This window comes from Antennarius striatus, chromosome 20 (genome assembly GCF_040054535.1).
Source record: "Antennarius striatus isolate MH-2024 chromosome 20, ASM4005453v1, whole genome shotgun sequence".
NCBI classification, from domain to species: Eukaryota; Metazoa; Chordata; class Actinopteri; order Lophiiformes; family Antennariidae; genus Antennarius; species Antennarius striatus.
In genome coordinates, this window is record NC_090795.1 from 11460029 (window position 1) to 11474243 (window position 14215).

Consider the following 14215-nt stretch of genomic DNA (forward strand, 5'->3'; position numbering starts at 1 on the left):
AATAAAAATCCCAGTGGGTGATTTACTTGTTTTTTTTAAAGAGAGGTTTTATTGTTTCAGAGAGTGATGGATTTTAATATAAACACCTGGAAATTGCATATACAGATCAGTGCTTTTAATCTTTAACTTTTAATCTCCCTTCAACCTCAACACATTATCACTTACATTCAAATCTTTTCAACCAACCACAAGTTCATGTTGGCAAACAAAATGTTTTTTTTTTTTTTCCTTCAAGTCAATTCATGGCTTGAGTTAACAGAGTCAGTGCTGACCCAGGATCAGCTGTAAGACTAAGACAATTGCTGTGCCTGAAGAGGATGCAGATCAAAATCATTGTGATTCAAACAGCAAAGCAAACAAGAAATCAACTTGTTATGCAGAAAATCCTAAATGTAGGAAGTTGCCCTTCAGCACCTGAGTGAAGTCACATGGTCCAGGTTCAGGACTTGTGACTAGGTAATTGGCAAATCATGTACTGGATGTATAATGTGGACTATGAACATGATGGGCCCTTAAGAGGACAGCTCATGCTATTTATAACAGCAAAGTTAAAACTTAGTCCGTCAACACTGACTCTTCAAATAAACTCCCTGAACATACACACACACACACACACACACACACACACGTGATTACTTTACATTTTTACAGATGGTTATCCTTGGTTTCTAACTTATTATTCAATTTCATTTCGCATTAGATCACCTGCAGTGTTTCTGACCAAATTCAGCAGGTTTAGCCTGCTCACTCGGTGAAAAAAACCAAAGGAAAAAAGAGAAGTGGAGCCTCAATGTGACCTGATAATGCCTCACACCACCACACTATGACTGTAATCATTTATAACCAGCATTAAAATTAAAATATAGTCCAATCCCTCCAGGTCACCCTGAGATCTGTTCTTGTTGTCCTCCATTAGGGTCCACCTCAGCCCTCTTGCAGTGACGTCACTTCTTCTGACATCTCCTTTCTGTCTCCTTCTTGTCTCTGCCTCAGTGTTTTGCATCTGTTGTCAGTCTGTCGCCCTCTCTCTCTCTCTCCTCCTCTAGAGGATGGGTCTGTCTGTGTTCCCACATTCGCACCGCTCCGTCCCACTGTGGACAAATGAAGAAGAATGGGAAAATGTTAGAGGTGAGATGTCTCGATGTTTTTAACGTTGATTTGATTTCTTGCTGTGAACAACAAACATTGTGTAGTTTAATTCTCCTTATATAAAACTATTTTTAAAAAAAAAGATTTTTACACACTTTTTAATTGTACTATTTGTGATCTAAAATTTTTACGCATAAAGATCATCAGTTTGTGTTCTGAAAGTGTTAAAGAAGTAACACAAAAAGTGTTAAAGAAGTAACTTTAACACTTTAAGTGCCCTTAAAGTGTTAAAGAAACAACACAAAATACATTACCACTAAATTAAAACTCACAAGCTAAGAAAACAAGAATTCCAGTTTTTATGCTGCTGGTATAGTTTTATTTTGCTGTATTTATCCTCTACACCTTAAAAGCCGGTCTGTGAAAACATTATCTGACGTTAAACCTGTCTGTGCCACAAAAGAGGTTGGGGACCACTGGTCTGGGGGACTCTGGATCAGAATAACCAGGAGAAAGCTAATGGATATGTCGTAATCGGGAGCAGCCAGTGAGTCCAGTCAAATGGTTTGCCTGAACAGAACTCACAGAGCTGCTGATGATGTTGTCCTCATACGGGTGCCAGCTGACGTCCCTCACACACGCATCATGGCCCGACAGTCTGGAGACCACGGCACCGGTCAGCACGTCGTAAACTAGACACAATCAGAGTTCAACATACTGTATTTAGCTCATTATGGGGATGGAATGTACAACACACCCCTCCATCAGAATTGCGACTATTCACTGAGACCCACAAAGACACATGGGGTCACTCACTGATTATTTTGCCAGTGGAGCAGCCAGAGTAGATGAACCTCTGTCCGGTGCTGAATTCTGGGGAGAAACGGCAGCGGATGAGGGTGTGCAGGACGCCGTGGCCACGGTAGGTCATGACCGATGTGTCACCCGTCAGTTTGTGTCTCTTCAGGGCTGAAAGGGAGACCAGAGTCAGGAAGAAAGCAAAGACTCAGTTCAGTTTTCACATTTAAGATCTTATGGTGTCATAATCTACTTTAAATCAGTTCTATAGATTAAATAGGATTATTGTATAGAAAGTTGGCAAACAAGATTTTTTCTTATTTCCTCCTTTTAGAATTTGCAACTTGCATCAAGGCTTTATCTTTTCTTCTCCTTCCCGCCATTTTGACTTCCAATAGGGATCACTCATTTCTCTACACTTCATTTTAATAATATCATATCCCCTCACCCTCATCGTGCACATTCACCTTTCTGTCATTAGCTCCCTCTTTTTATAACATCACTTCATTTTAATCTCTTCCTCTTGTCTTCCTCTGTGTGTCTTCTCTAATACCTCTCCTTTCTCCTGACCCATTCACTCTACTAGCCCCTCTCCTCCTCCCCGTTCCGTCCCATCTGCCTCACCTCTCTGGGGAACCTGCTGCCAGCGGTAATCCCAGTTTTGCTGGGTGACGGCCATGCGGGAAGCAGCCAACCCCTCTTCAGGTGAGAACTTCCTGACATCCCAGAGCTTGATGGATTGGTCCTTCGAGTTGCTTATAAGATAGCGTGCATCACCCTGGTCCAGTCAGGATATAGATGAGCCGGATTTAAAGGAAAACAAGCCTTAGAGTGAGTCCATTTTTGCTGAACAACTATAATTGTACAGATGATAGTATTTGATCAATAGATTTCAACCCACTCATTATCAAAAAATATCCATGACGATCTAGGAATTTTTTTAAATGTCAGACGAATGAAGTGTTTGCTGCATCCCTTTCTCCTCTCCCTCACCTTGCTGTGGATGAAGGTGATGCCGTCTCGGTGGCCGGCCAGTTGTCCAACAGGCTGTGGTCTGTCCTCCCGTAGCGTTCGTCGATCCCACACTTTACACAAAGCGTCATCGCTGCCAGAAAACAGCAACTGAGACGAGCTGTCGGCGAACGCCACCGCATTCACGTCGTCCTCGTGAGCATCAATCTAACAAATGGAGAGGCAAAACAAAGAGTCGTTTGAGACGTGTGTGTGGACGTCAGCAAGTGTGTGTGTACCAGTGTGATTTCCTATGTAGGAGAAAGTTGTAAGAACATGCTGAAATGTTTGCTTGAATGTATTTGCATGCTAGCATGGTTCAAAAACAAATCCTATTTATTTCCTGGTTTATGTAACATTTAACATTATTGTGTCTCCTTCTAATTACTATGTATAATACCAGGATAGAATTGTTCAGAAAATAATCCCATCTTTAAAGTAGTCTGTAAAAATGTAGTGACATTATTACATTAATAACATAATTTATTGAAGACTACTAAAGTGTAATGATGGCAGCATGTCTCCAGAGAAGGAACTTTAGTCCAGATTGATCAATTTGGCACAGACCCATCCGATGCAACCATTTCTAAGTTGTTCAACATTAAATTTATGAGATAATAACATGAACATTCACACCCTTCTTTAAACATGTCAAAAATAACAGTAAAATAATGATAGAAATCAAATTCACTGTCATAATGAGCATGTCTGTAACCATATCAGCATTTATCTCAATGCCTAAGACTATAGATTTGGTCTATATTAGTCTCCTTCTGCTACTGTGCACAAATCCTGAGGAAAGATCTAAACCAACAATCATTTGGTCCAACTCTCAATACTGATCCCTCCAGCTCAGCTATGGCGTTCAGTTTTAATACTAACAACGAAAGTTGGTTAAAACAACATTCACATTCATTTTTAAAAGGATTATTTACACCCACTAATTTGAGTATGTGGCATTGATTCAGATAAAGTAATAAAATCTTGTCACCTGGAGTGACTCATTGGTGTGTTGTTATAGTGTTTTAATAAGCAGTGCCTCAATGGTTACACGTTAGGATCTGTTATAGTTTTGGCCTTTTGATGGGATTTTTAAAGGATGAAAAAAATGAAATAAATAAAACTCCAATACCAGCAAAAAAAAGGGCAAACATAACAAGGTCAGAGATTAATGACAGATACACTGATGCAGAGGTAACGGGGAGGACAGAATGAAAAAGAACATTGGACGTAAGTGATGAAGCAGATGGTGGAGGCCAGCTCCTGACTCCTATGCAGATGGGGCTTGTGAGGGGAGGAGGGAGAACAGTTTAACTCCCCCCATCCTGCTGCAGGGCAGAGATAGACCTTCTGCGCCTGCATTACAGACAGTAAGGTGTTGTACAACTTTATTTGAGCAGGAGAATTTATAGGTCCTGCAGTGTCTCACCTTGACTGCAGGTTGAGGCACGAGAGGCGGACATGACTCAGTAACATTTACAAACGGGCCCACGAGCAAAACACAAACAGCAAATGCATTCAAACACACCAACCTTCAAGGTTCGTTTATTCTGCTCAAGATCAAAAACGTACAGGCAGCCATCGTTTGCTCTGAAAGGAGAGAGTAGAGAAAGACTGAACACAATCTCATGTGAAGGTTTGAAATGAACCTGATCTGATCAAGCTTGACATTGTTTAGATGTGACTCATCTTCAGAAAGACAGAAAACATTCAACCTCAAATAAACTAAGAAAAAAAAAAGAAAAGCAGCGTGACTTAACATTTCTGAAAGGGTTACGATTTAGCTCCGTCAGTCGCTGCCTTGAAAAGAGCAAAGGTACTCACCCTCCGAGGATCTCATTTCCATCTGTGGACGCAGCCAGTGAGAACACACAGAACCTCCTCTCATCTGGACTACAAAACACAATGTCACACACACAGATGGGTTGACCACAGCAGAAACAGCACTGTTGAAACAGCTACGCTGTACTGAATGCCATCCCACACCAAAAAGCTTAATGAAGGCATGCACCACCTCTTATACAATGCTATTGTTAGGAGCGCAGTGGGTTTAATGTTATAGTGATATAATGAGCTGTCCAATTAACAAAGTGACACACACAGTGATGGACGAATGCTGAGGTGGAGAACTCTGGTAGCATCACTCATTCAGGTGGTAATGAAGGGAAAGCAGGACTGTCCGATAGGGAGTGATAGATTACCTGCTCCATAATAAGTTACTATGAGGGAAACACTAACTTGAGGGTCAGGGCGGTGTGGTTTTCACTGTCTCCATCTATACTGCACAAGTGAACTGCAGGGAAGACAAAAAGAGAGCACATAAAATATGATTAAAACTGGTGGCAGAACATAACCATACCATAGCAGTCATGCTGCAAAATGTTCTTACGCTTTGTTCAGAGGTCTGATCCTCTGGGCTACAATTGTCTTACTAGCTTTGGCTAACATGGAAAACAAACAAAGATTACCCTGAGTTAGAAATCACCTCTCGAATCCCATTTTTCACTTCAGTGTACCTGAGTTTAGGATAAACTAATTTTTTCATTCTTTTCCCTTACATTGTAGATCCCCTTTTGTTAGATAAGAGCCAAAATGCAGCTATAGAATCCTCAATAGAGTTATATCAGGATAGCACAGATAGTTACTGAATTATTCCAAGTCGTTATACTTATAAACAAAGAACTGTACTCCTTAGCGTCACTGGCTGATCCCATTGTATCGCATTTCAAAGGTCCCCTGGGCTTACTGTAGTCAGACCAGCTGGAGTAGAGTATATGGTGTGCATCAGGGGTGAAACAGACGTCTAGCACACTCCAGCCGACGTCACGGGCCTTCAACGTTCGCAGTTGGTGAAAACGCCCCCTGCTGGTGTCGTACAAGCGGATGTTCTGGTCTACAACCAGCGGAAAAAAGATTAATCAGTAATAACGGGTAACCTATAGCGGATGGGGGGGGGGGTAGCAGTGTGTGGGTGAAACCTATTGTCCTCACCTAGACTTTTTGCTTTTACAACAGAAATGCACTTAAATAATACACACTCAACCAACCAGTAATTTTAAAAAAGATTTACATTTGCTTGTTTTACCACAAATGATATGATATGTATGACGATTTACATAGTGTTAATAAACCCCATGAATGATTATCACGTCTGTTTGCATTCCTCCTGGTTTTCATGATGTGTCTCGGTTTATTTACCTTGGCAGGCAGACAGGAACATGTTGCCATCCTCGCTGTACACTCCACAGAAGGCTTTCTGCTGATATGTATCCTTGTGGGATATATAGTTTGGCAGAAAACTGTAGAAGGAACAATAGTCAACAGTGTCTGGTTGTAAACATCCCCTCATGTTCATGTTGCAGGCTTCCACAAAAACTAGGAAGCAGACCTTTGTCAGTCAATGATATACAACAAAATGTGCTGCTTTAACCTGTTGATGAATATTCAAATTTCAGCACTTACTGTGTGCGAATGCGATTGCACTCTCCATGGGAAAAACTGGAGCCTCTGCATCTGCCTTGTTCCCTCTAAAAAATAAAAGGTTAATCAGAATAGAAAACAGTCCAGCAGTACAGGAACAAACAGATTTAATGTTTATACGCGAATTACACTATTTGGCACAAACTAATTACAAACCATCTTCATTATTTGGCCAAACATGATTGAAAATACTTAATGTTACTGAATTGTTTCAAAAATGTCTTCACATAATGACTTTGAAAGTTAAATTCAGCCTGATATATGATTTTGTTCCTGTGGCCTGACCTCTCTTAGCATGTGGGTGAAACCATGTTGGCCTTTCAGGGATGAGGACGCTGTGGCCAACAAGATCTGAGTTCTGATCTCACTTCTGTCCACCTCATGTGTGTCAGGTGTGGCATCCACTAAAAAGATAGCATAAAAAATAAGTTTATATTTATTACTGACATGTTTCTTGCAAATAACTTCAAATAAATGTTAATGTTCATCTAGTTTACGCAAACATGTTCTAATGTTTGATAATGTGAAGTGATATAGAGGAGAGTCAGAAAGTAGAAACTGGCAGGGAGTTGAAGAAAACATAAAAAACTCAAGCTGACTATGTAAGAAATACAATTGGTTGGATATTAAAAGTTTTATAGAAGATATATAGTACTGTAATTTGATGAATATGCAAAATAAATTGTCTTGACATAGCAAAATATCAAAATCTTAAAGTTTTTACATTTTATATTTCTCCATTTTATCTCAAGCAAATGAAATCCATTTTTGACTGCATGGAAGACAATGGAATTACTTGCTTTGTATATTTAGAAGGAATACAGCAACACAGAACACAAACAGCCAAATGGACTCAATATACTGTTCTTCTTCTTTTCTTTTTGGCCTTCCCTTCAGGGGTCGCCACAGCGAATCAGTTGCCTCCATCTAACCCTGTCTTCTGCATCCTCTTCTCTCACACAAACTACCTTCATGTCCTCTTTCACTACATCCATAAACCTCCTCTTTGGTCTTGCTCTAGGCCTCCTGTCTGGCAGTTCAAAACTCAGCATCCTTCTACCAATATATTCACTATCTCTCCTCTGGACATGTCCAAACCATCTCAGTCTGGCCTCTCTGACTTTATCTCCAAAACCTCTAACATGTGCTGTCCCTCTGATGTACTCATTCCTGATCCTATCCATCCTGGTCACTCCCAAAGAGAACCTCAGCATAGGTCAACAGCACCAATGACGGTCATTGTTAATCTGGGCCTCGACCGATCCGGTATGGAAGTCGTAGGTTTGATTCGCATGTTTGATTTGGCAAAAGTTTTACGTCTGATGCCCTTCCTGACACAACCCTCTGTATTTATCCGGGCTTGGGACCGGCACCATAAGACACTGGCTTGTGTCCTCTTGCGCCCACATTACGACTCAATATACTATTAGCCCCACAGAAAGAAAGTGTTCTTGACCATAACTGGGTCTCTACAGTGTGTCAGTTGAAGTTTTTAGCTTCAGGAGAAGAGTGATAGCAAGGGACTGAAGTTCTCTACCTTAATGCTTGAAGAGTAAACAGCGTTGGTATGAGATTACCTGGAGGATTGTAGCGGTCACCCAGGCGACCCTCCCAGGCTCCATCGCTGTCCTCATCAGAGTCAGAGTAAGACTGGACCAACTGCAGCCCTGTGGCTCCGCTGCCATGGACCAGCCTTACCTGGCCCCTGCACACGAAAACACATCAATTCGAGAACTAAACACAGTGACATGTGATGATCAGAGATATCCAATCCTTGTTGTGAAGACTACAGGAAAAAACTAAGCGAAATATAATGGGAAACAGGGAAAACAGCCCAGCTACAACCCAGTGGTGAGAGAGCTGCTCGGGTAAGGACAAAGTCCTGGAAGGTTTTTCTGTGAGTAGCTCAGTTGTAACAGATGGGCTTCCGGTATTTGACTGAAGTGAGAAGTTAATATGCTATTTACTCATTTAAACACCTCATTATCATGGTACTATTTAGTTTTGACTCTTAATGCTGTGCTATAATGAAGAACAAATAATTAAAATCCTGTTTTCAAAAAAGCTGTGATGTAAAATTAAAACAGCATGAAATGGTTTACAAATCACTGAAACCCCAAACTCAGTTGACAATATCATAAAGGCCACATCTCAAAGGTTTAAACAGAAGTCATTGTTTTTGATTATTATTTTTTAGAAACTGAAGCCAACAACACGCTTTAAAAATGGACAATGGCATCTATAAGCGTTACAGAGCCTATGTTGTGATGTTGACCACAGAATTGTGTTTTTATTTTTGAATGTAGTCTTGTCTGAGGGCCTGAAGATCAAAATCATCACAATACAGTAATGGTTTTCAGCCTTGTCACTTACATGCAGATTTCTATAGACTCTCCAAAACTTTTTATGACATCATGACTGCAGATGATGAAATCTCCAAATCCTTTGCTATTTTTTTGTGTGAATTTCCCAGTTTGGGATCATTAAAGTATCTTATCTATTTTAGGTTGATAAACATTATTCTGAAACTATCTGCCAACACATAGTAGTGAACCTTCAGCAAAACTCCTCCTCCAGGGGATGTAGTTTTTACGAAGTCATGTTAATAACCTGTTGCCAAGCAACCGCATTATTTCCAGGATTTCAACTGAACTCTTTTTAAATGTTGCTGGAATCAGATATAAATAGGCTAACAATTTTTTAAAAAACAATGGAAATTCTCATTTTCAACATCTGGTATGTTGTCATCGTGCTTTATTTAAAAAATGGTGCTTCAAAGTTGTGCAAGTTGTCACATTCTATTTGTATTTTACACAGCATCACAAATTTTATGGACACATGGTTGCATATAGAATTTCTGATTTCCTCTTTTACAGCACTGGAATGTAGTGAATGCTGAATGCAGTGTTTCCATTATTTGCCACCTTGGCAGTGAGGCTTAAACATTTAACGTATTGTCTGACACATAACAAGTGCTATATCTGAAGTACCTATACCAAAAAGATCCACTTTATGCAGTTTAACACATTTCACAATCTTTATTCTTAATCACACTGTAACTGTCCCTCTCCCAAAATTTTATGTCTCATTTTCGTTAATTAATAGCACAGGAATTTTACACATTTCACATCAACATCTGATGACGCAGCTACATTCTTCCACCTATCTTTGCATCTACATAGTAGCTGAGTCACTGTGACATAAGCAAGACACTACATTGGACCCAGAAGGGGCATAAGTATGGATGGATTTCCCAAACCCCAGTTCACCTCCTCAGTAAGTAAGCCAGTACTTCAGCTAAGTCGACGTCCTCCTCCGGTGCTGGTCTGTCTGCCGTCCTGCGGCCTCGGCTGCGGTTCGGTTCCGAGGGTTCTGACTGCTCAGCTGGGTTGCCACTGGAAGAGCCCCTTCCACCAGACATCCCAGAACTGGACTGGGAGCCCATAGACTGAGGAGGGCCTGGCAGGGAGAATCATTACATATTAAACCTTCGTTAGCACTTACCTGAGGCACCACAGGTGAACGCGTGTCTCTTTATTTTAATTCGGAAGGGACGTGGAGGAACAGATGTTGGGTACATTAGCGGTAGCTACTCACACAGACCTGTCACTAATTTTATTGACATTATTCACTCAACAAACTATTTGCATATCTCCCAATGAACAAACTACCTTTTCTCCAAAGAAATCGTTCTACACATGTGTAACAACTGTAATCCTCCGATAAACAGAACTCTGGTGATTTTGTGGAGCTAACTAGCCAGCATGCTAACAACCCAGCGTGGATATTACCGATGGACGGACTTCGTGACCGCTCGTCAGTCCTGCTCTTCGTGTTTTCGTCACGAAGTTATCGATTTCGAACACGTGTAGCTTCCATAGGGTCAACCAAAAACGTGTTATGGCTTGACAGAACAGTGTCTGCTCAGTCCACTGTCGAGGCTCGTTGGTGAAGCGCCATGTTGTTTACAAAATGTGAAGAAGCCCCGCTCGCCCCCACCCCCCTCTGCCCCGTCTGTCACGTGATCAGCCCCGCCGCGGATCCTGTCAGATCTGCGCAGTAGCCGCGATGGACACCAGGTGGTATCAACGGAGTCCATCGTTAGCCACATATTCTCTGCTTCAAAAACACCAATGTTAAAGCTGTGACACTGACATTTGTTTTACATAATTTTACATCTTATTAATGTCCTTATAATTATGCTTTGATCTACCTATGCAGTAGCTTTGATCGCTAGTGTATAAGTAGATCAAAGCTTTGATCTACTTATACACTAGCTTTGAGCTGTGCACTTGTCAGGTACTACTTTCAGGGTACCTTGACCTACCCTTTGCGGGATGTTGCAGTCTGGCTGCTCTGGTTCTTGTTGTGTACTGTATGTGCATCGTAGATATCCAAATGAAGATCCCCACTGTGGGTGCTGGCGTCAGTTTTGCAGAGACGAGAAGAGCTGAACAAATTTCAACTTCTTCCTTCAACTATGATGGATTGGCCTGAAAATGAGGATGACAAGCGATGCATGATTATGGTAACTCATCTTTTATTAGAAATCTCTCAATCACAGAAGAAAAAAAAACATTATTTACTGTAGAGTATAACTTTTATTTATCCCTTAAGGAGGTTCCATCAGGGAAATTAATTTCTCTGTTGCACACAGCACAGTCAGTATACAAAACACAGAAAAAGCACACAGAACATGTACATCTAAGTAGGCTGCTGCTTACGACAAGTCTGTATGCTTATTGTAATTTAATCTATCTTGCTTAATAAGAGCATGCTGCAAACCTGAAGAGTAGTTCATTATTTTAACGATATATAAGTTTTTATACCCATCATGTTAAAGGCAAAAGCATCTACAGTATTGAGAAGAATAATCTTTTTTTGTCATATACAGTTGTACCCAATACAATGTCAATTAATTTGTTCTCTGCATTTAACCCATAGAGTACAGAGCCCTTCTAGTGCCTGAGAAGCTAGGTTTAAGAAATGCATCCATAGAACACAAACCCAAGGAAAAGACATCATCTAAATTTAAATCGCGAAGTAGTGATTTAGCAAGGTAGCTTGTTCACAGCATACAGGTAACACTTCACAAGGTGGGATTTAGCTAAATGTTCTTTGTACTTCAAAAGCCATTTTAATTAAATGTCAGTACATGCCTCCCACTTATGAGAGTCGACCCCGGCTTTCTGTCTTAGCAGTGTCCTTGGACAAAATGCTTACCCTTATTCCACCTTGTAGCTCCATATCACCACTTGAGTGCATGCTGGCTTTTGTTAAGTGCTTTAAATGGTCATTTAGACTTGACAAGTTCCATATAAATGCAACACCATTGACATCATACATTTAATTCTTTTTTTCAGCTTAAGGAGATTTCAAATTAATCACATACTTCAATTGTAAAGTAATACTTTAAACAGCTTAACATTAAGCAAAAATATCAGCCTAATACAACTTCATTAGTACTGTATATCTATGAAACATCTCATGACTATGTTCCCGTTTGCACATCATGCATAGGAAAATTCAACTGCTTACCTAAATATAACCACCAATTTCTGACAGGAATACATACAAAACTTCATGATCTGTATACTCTAACTAGGGTGACACAACCTCAAGCTTTTCACATGTGTCTATTATGTTTAATTTCCTGAACACTCAATAAGACCCAGATAATCATTGAAAATGAATTGACATCCCATTTATTCACAGTAACTCTCACAATCTCCATATTACAGACTACAGTATAGCTGTTGGGTGCCAGTAGACACAAGAAAGTGTAAATTTTACATGTCTACTTTATCAAGATTCAAATCCTGGATATGTCTTGATAGATTCTGGTGTTTACAATGACTGAAGACACCAAAATTCTGAAACTTTTTAATGTCTCTAAAATTACACTTTCTGATAAATAATGCCTCAATTTAACATAATTACAACTCAAACATTAATTGGTTTGCAACTGATATGTTATGTCTTAGATAATATTATTGCTCAACAGTTTTGCATAATGCTCTGGGTGATTTCTTTGAAGGTAAACATTCATTTTTCCATCTACTCGCTGATTTCCAGTCAGACCTGAAGAAGGACAAATATGAATTATTTCAAAGAACAATTTAAAGGATAGCAAATTGATGACTTACTGGATGAATAAAATACATTTAATTAAATGTTTTATATTTATATAAAGGGTTTGGCATTCCGACAGCTTTGAATTTACCTAACTTCTGAGCCGTTCTTTCAATCTTCTCCAAGGCAGATTTCACATTTCCCCCCTCTGGAACGAGGACCTCAATCTCTCCCACACTGTAGCCAAAGTCAGCTCGATCAAGATCTACCTGCACCCCATCTTCCTCTAAAGTGTATGACCACCGTTCTGTTATAAATTCTGCAAAGGGTACCAGATTCATTTCACCTAACCAACATTCATCCTCCTGCAAGGAGTTTGCCTCACAGTCAGAATTTGTTTTTAAGACTTCTTTTAGTCTTAGTTGAATTTCATGCAAACTAGTGATCTCCTTATATTGAGTACACATCGATACTGCCCTAGTTTGTTGTCTGCTCATCTCTTCTGTCCCATCGACTGCCTCGCACTTGAGCTCCCAACATTCTTTGTTTCGCTTACGAAGCCACATGTTTCTCAAAGTCAAGTCAAACATGGGGGTGTCGAAGTACTGGTCCTGAAACTGTCGCTGGCCAACACACACTGCTAAATGAAAGTGGGAGAAAGAGAGAGTGATGATTGAATAAATGTGTATATATGAATGAATAAGTAACACTAATGAATCTCCTACAGCTACCTTCACTTCAGTTTTGACAGACAAATGGCCCGTATCACTACAATTACAGTAGAAACCATAAAAATTGACATCATCAAATTTCAAAAGTCCCTCAGAGATTCGATGTTTACGTGGATCACATTATTAGTTTGTCTTCTCAGTTACAGCTTTACCCACATGAAAATGTGTTAGATAAATGAAACACATACCACCAATCTGCTCCAGTGCTTTCCGAGTGTCAGCATTGCATAAAAATTTTCTTTCTACTTCCACACTCATCTGAAATAATATAGTGAGAATAATACCAGAAATTGACTTTTTTTGTAGGACATTAGACAGGAATATTTATAAAAATTGTATATGAGGATTTTTTTTTAGTAAAAGGGTGTTCTAATTTAAACTACATTTGAAACCAGATGAATCCTCTGTCTAACATTGCCAGATGACCTTTACTTCACCTGTTACAATTAACATTGGTAAATGTTTATATTTTTACTTTTCCACATTTCATGAAATATTGTACGTGAAATGCACGACTTAAACACAAACATTACAGCACGATTTTCACGTTATAGTTATAGTTCGGTAAAACTGAACTTATACTGGAGACAGACATCCACTTTCTTCGATCTACATTTAATGCAACTTCAGTCATTCCAAATAAAATTACATATCTTCACCACAAACTGGCAAAATCCCAGTTAACGTAGTGAAAGCAACACACATACACAAACACACACCTTCAAAAAGTTAATAGATTTATCCCAGGAATCCTGCATAAGAATCGAGGCGACTGACCGGTCCAACAAGCGCGGTCAGGTTTTAATTGTGCTTTATTTTTGCTCAGGCGCAATTGGAGACACCTAACTGTGTATTCGGGAACATCACTTCCTGTCCCAGCAGCGCAGGAGCCTTCAAATGGTGCAGTTTTAATCCTGTTTACTTCATGAATATTTATTCCACATACTCGAGTGTTGATATGCGCCACACCTAGCATTTGATTGAAAACATGTGATAAATGCGAATAGTGACGAATAACACATCCTCGGTCATAA

General features: G+C 39.8%; 2 protein-coding genes across 4 annotated transcripts; both read right to left on the reverse strand.

Annotated features, from left to right (window-relative positions):
* On the reverse strand, positions 1–10359 carry dcaf11 (ddb1 and cul4 associated factor 11). The gene is made up of 15 exons (XM_068304268.1): positions 10170–10359; positions 9648–9837; positions 7956–8083; positions 6664–6782; positions 6361–6425; positions 6097–6197; positions 5645–5791; positions 5137–5191; positions 4723–4791; positions 4431–4488; positions 2881–3066; positions 2512–2665; positions 1906–2058; positions 1675–1781; positions 1–1091 (listed from the first exon to the last, which is right to left on the reverse strand). The coding sequence occupies exons 2-15, from the start codon at positions 9821–9823 to the stop codon at positions 990–992; spliced, it is 1620 nt and encodes a 539-aa protein (XP_068160369.1). The 5' UTR covers positions 9824–9837; positions 10170–10359; the 3' UTR covers positions 1–989.
* A 374-nt stretch (positions 10360–10733) lies between these two features.
* On the reverse strand, positions 10734–14038 carry thtpa (thiamine triphosphatase). 3 transcript variants are annotated; one of them, XM_068343924.1, is made up of 4 exons: positions 13901–14038; positions 13370–13439; positions 12602–13090; positions 10734–10871 (listed from the first exon to the last, which is right to left on the reverse strand). In XM_068343924.1, exons 1-4 carry the CDS (start codon positions 13937–13939, stop codon positions 10840–10842), a joined length of 630 nt encoding a protein of 209 aa, XP_068200025.1. In that variant the 5' UTR covers positions 13940–14038; the 3' UTR covers positions 10734–10839. The 3 variants fall into 3 exon arrangements, with proteins under 3 accessions (XP_068200025.1, XP_068200024.1, XP_068200023.1); XM_068343923.1 differs by lacking the exon at positions 10734–10871 and adding an exon at positions 10898–12459 and having other exon boundaries at positions 12602–13087; positions 13901–14037; XM_068343922.1 differs by lacking the exon at positions 10734–10871 and adding an exon at positions 10898–12459 and having other exon boundaries at positions 13901–14037.
* Between the last annotated feature and the right edge of the window lie 177 nt (positions 14039–14215).

Excerpts from the sequence above, each read along its gene's own strand:
- thtpa (XM_068343922.1), bottom strand. The coding sequence starts at position 13,939 with ATGCAGGATTCCTGGGATAAATCTATTAACTTTTTGAAG. Across the intron at positions 13,440-13,900 it reads AATCTATTAACTTTTTGAAG|ATGAGTGTGGAAGTAGAAAG; the intron begins GTGTGTGTTTGT and ends ATATTATTTCAG. Across the intron at positions 12,460-12,601 it reads AAGAACGGCTCAGAAGTTAG|GTCTGACTGGAAATCAGCGA; the intron begins GTAAATTCAAAG and ends GTCCTTCTTCAG.
- dcaf11 (XM_068304268.1), bottom strand. The coding sequence starts at position 9,823 with ATGGGCTCCCAGTCCAGTTCTGGGATGTCTGGTGGAAGGGGCTCTTCC. Across the intron at positions 6,783-7,955 it reads TGACCGCTACAATCCTCCAG|TGGATGCCACACCTGACACA; the intron begins GTAATCTCATAC and ends CTATCTTTTTAG. Across the intron at positions 6,198-6,360 it reads TGCAATCGCATTCGCACACA|TTTTCTGCCAAACTATATAT; the intron begins GTAAGTGCTGAA and ends TTCCTTCTACAG.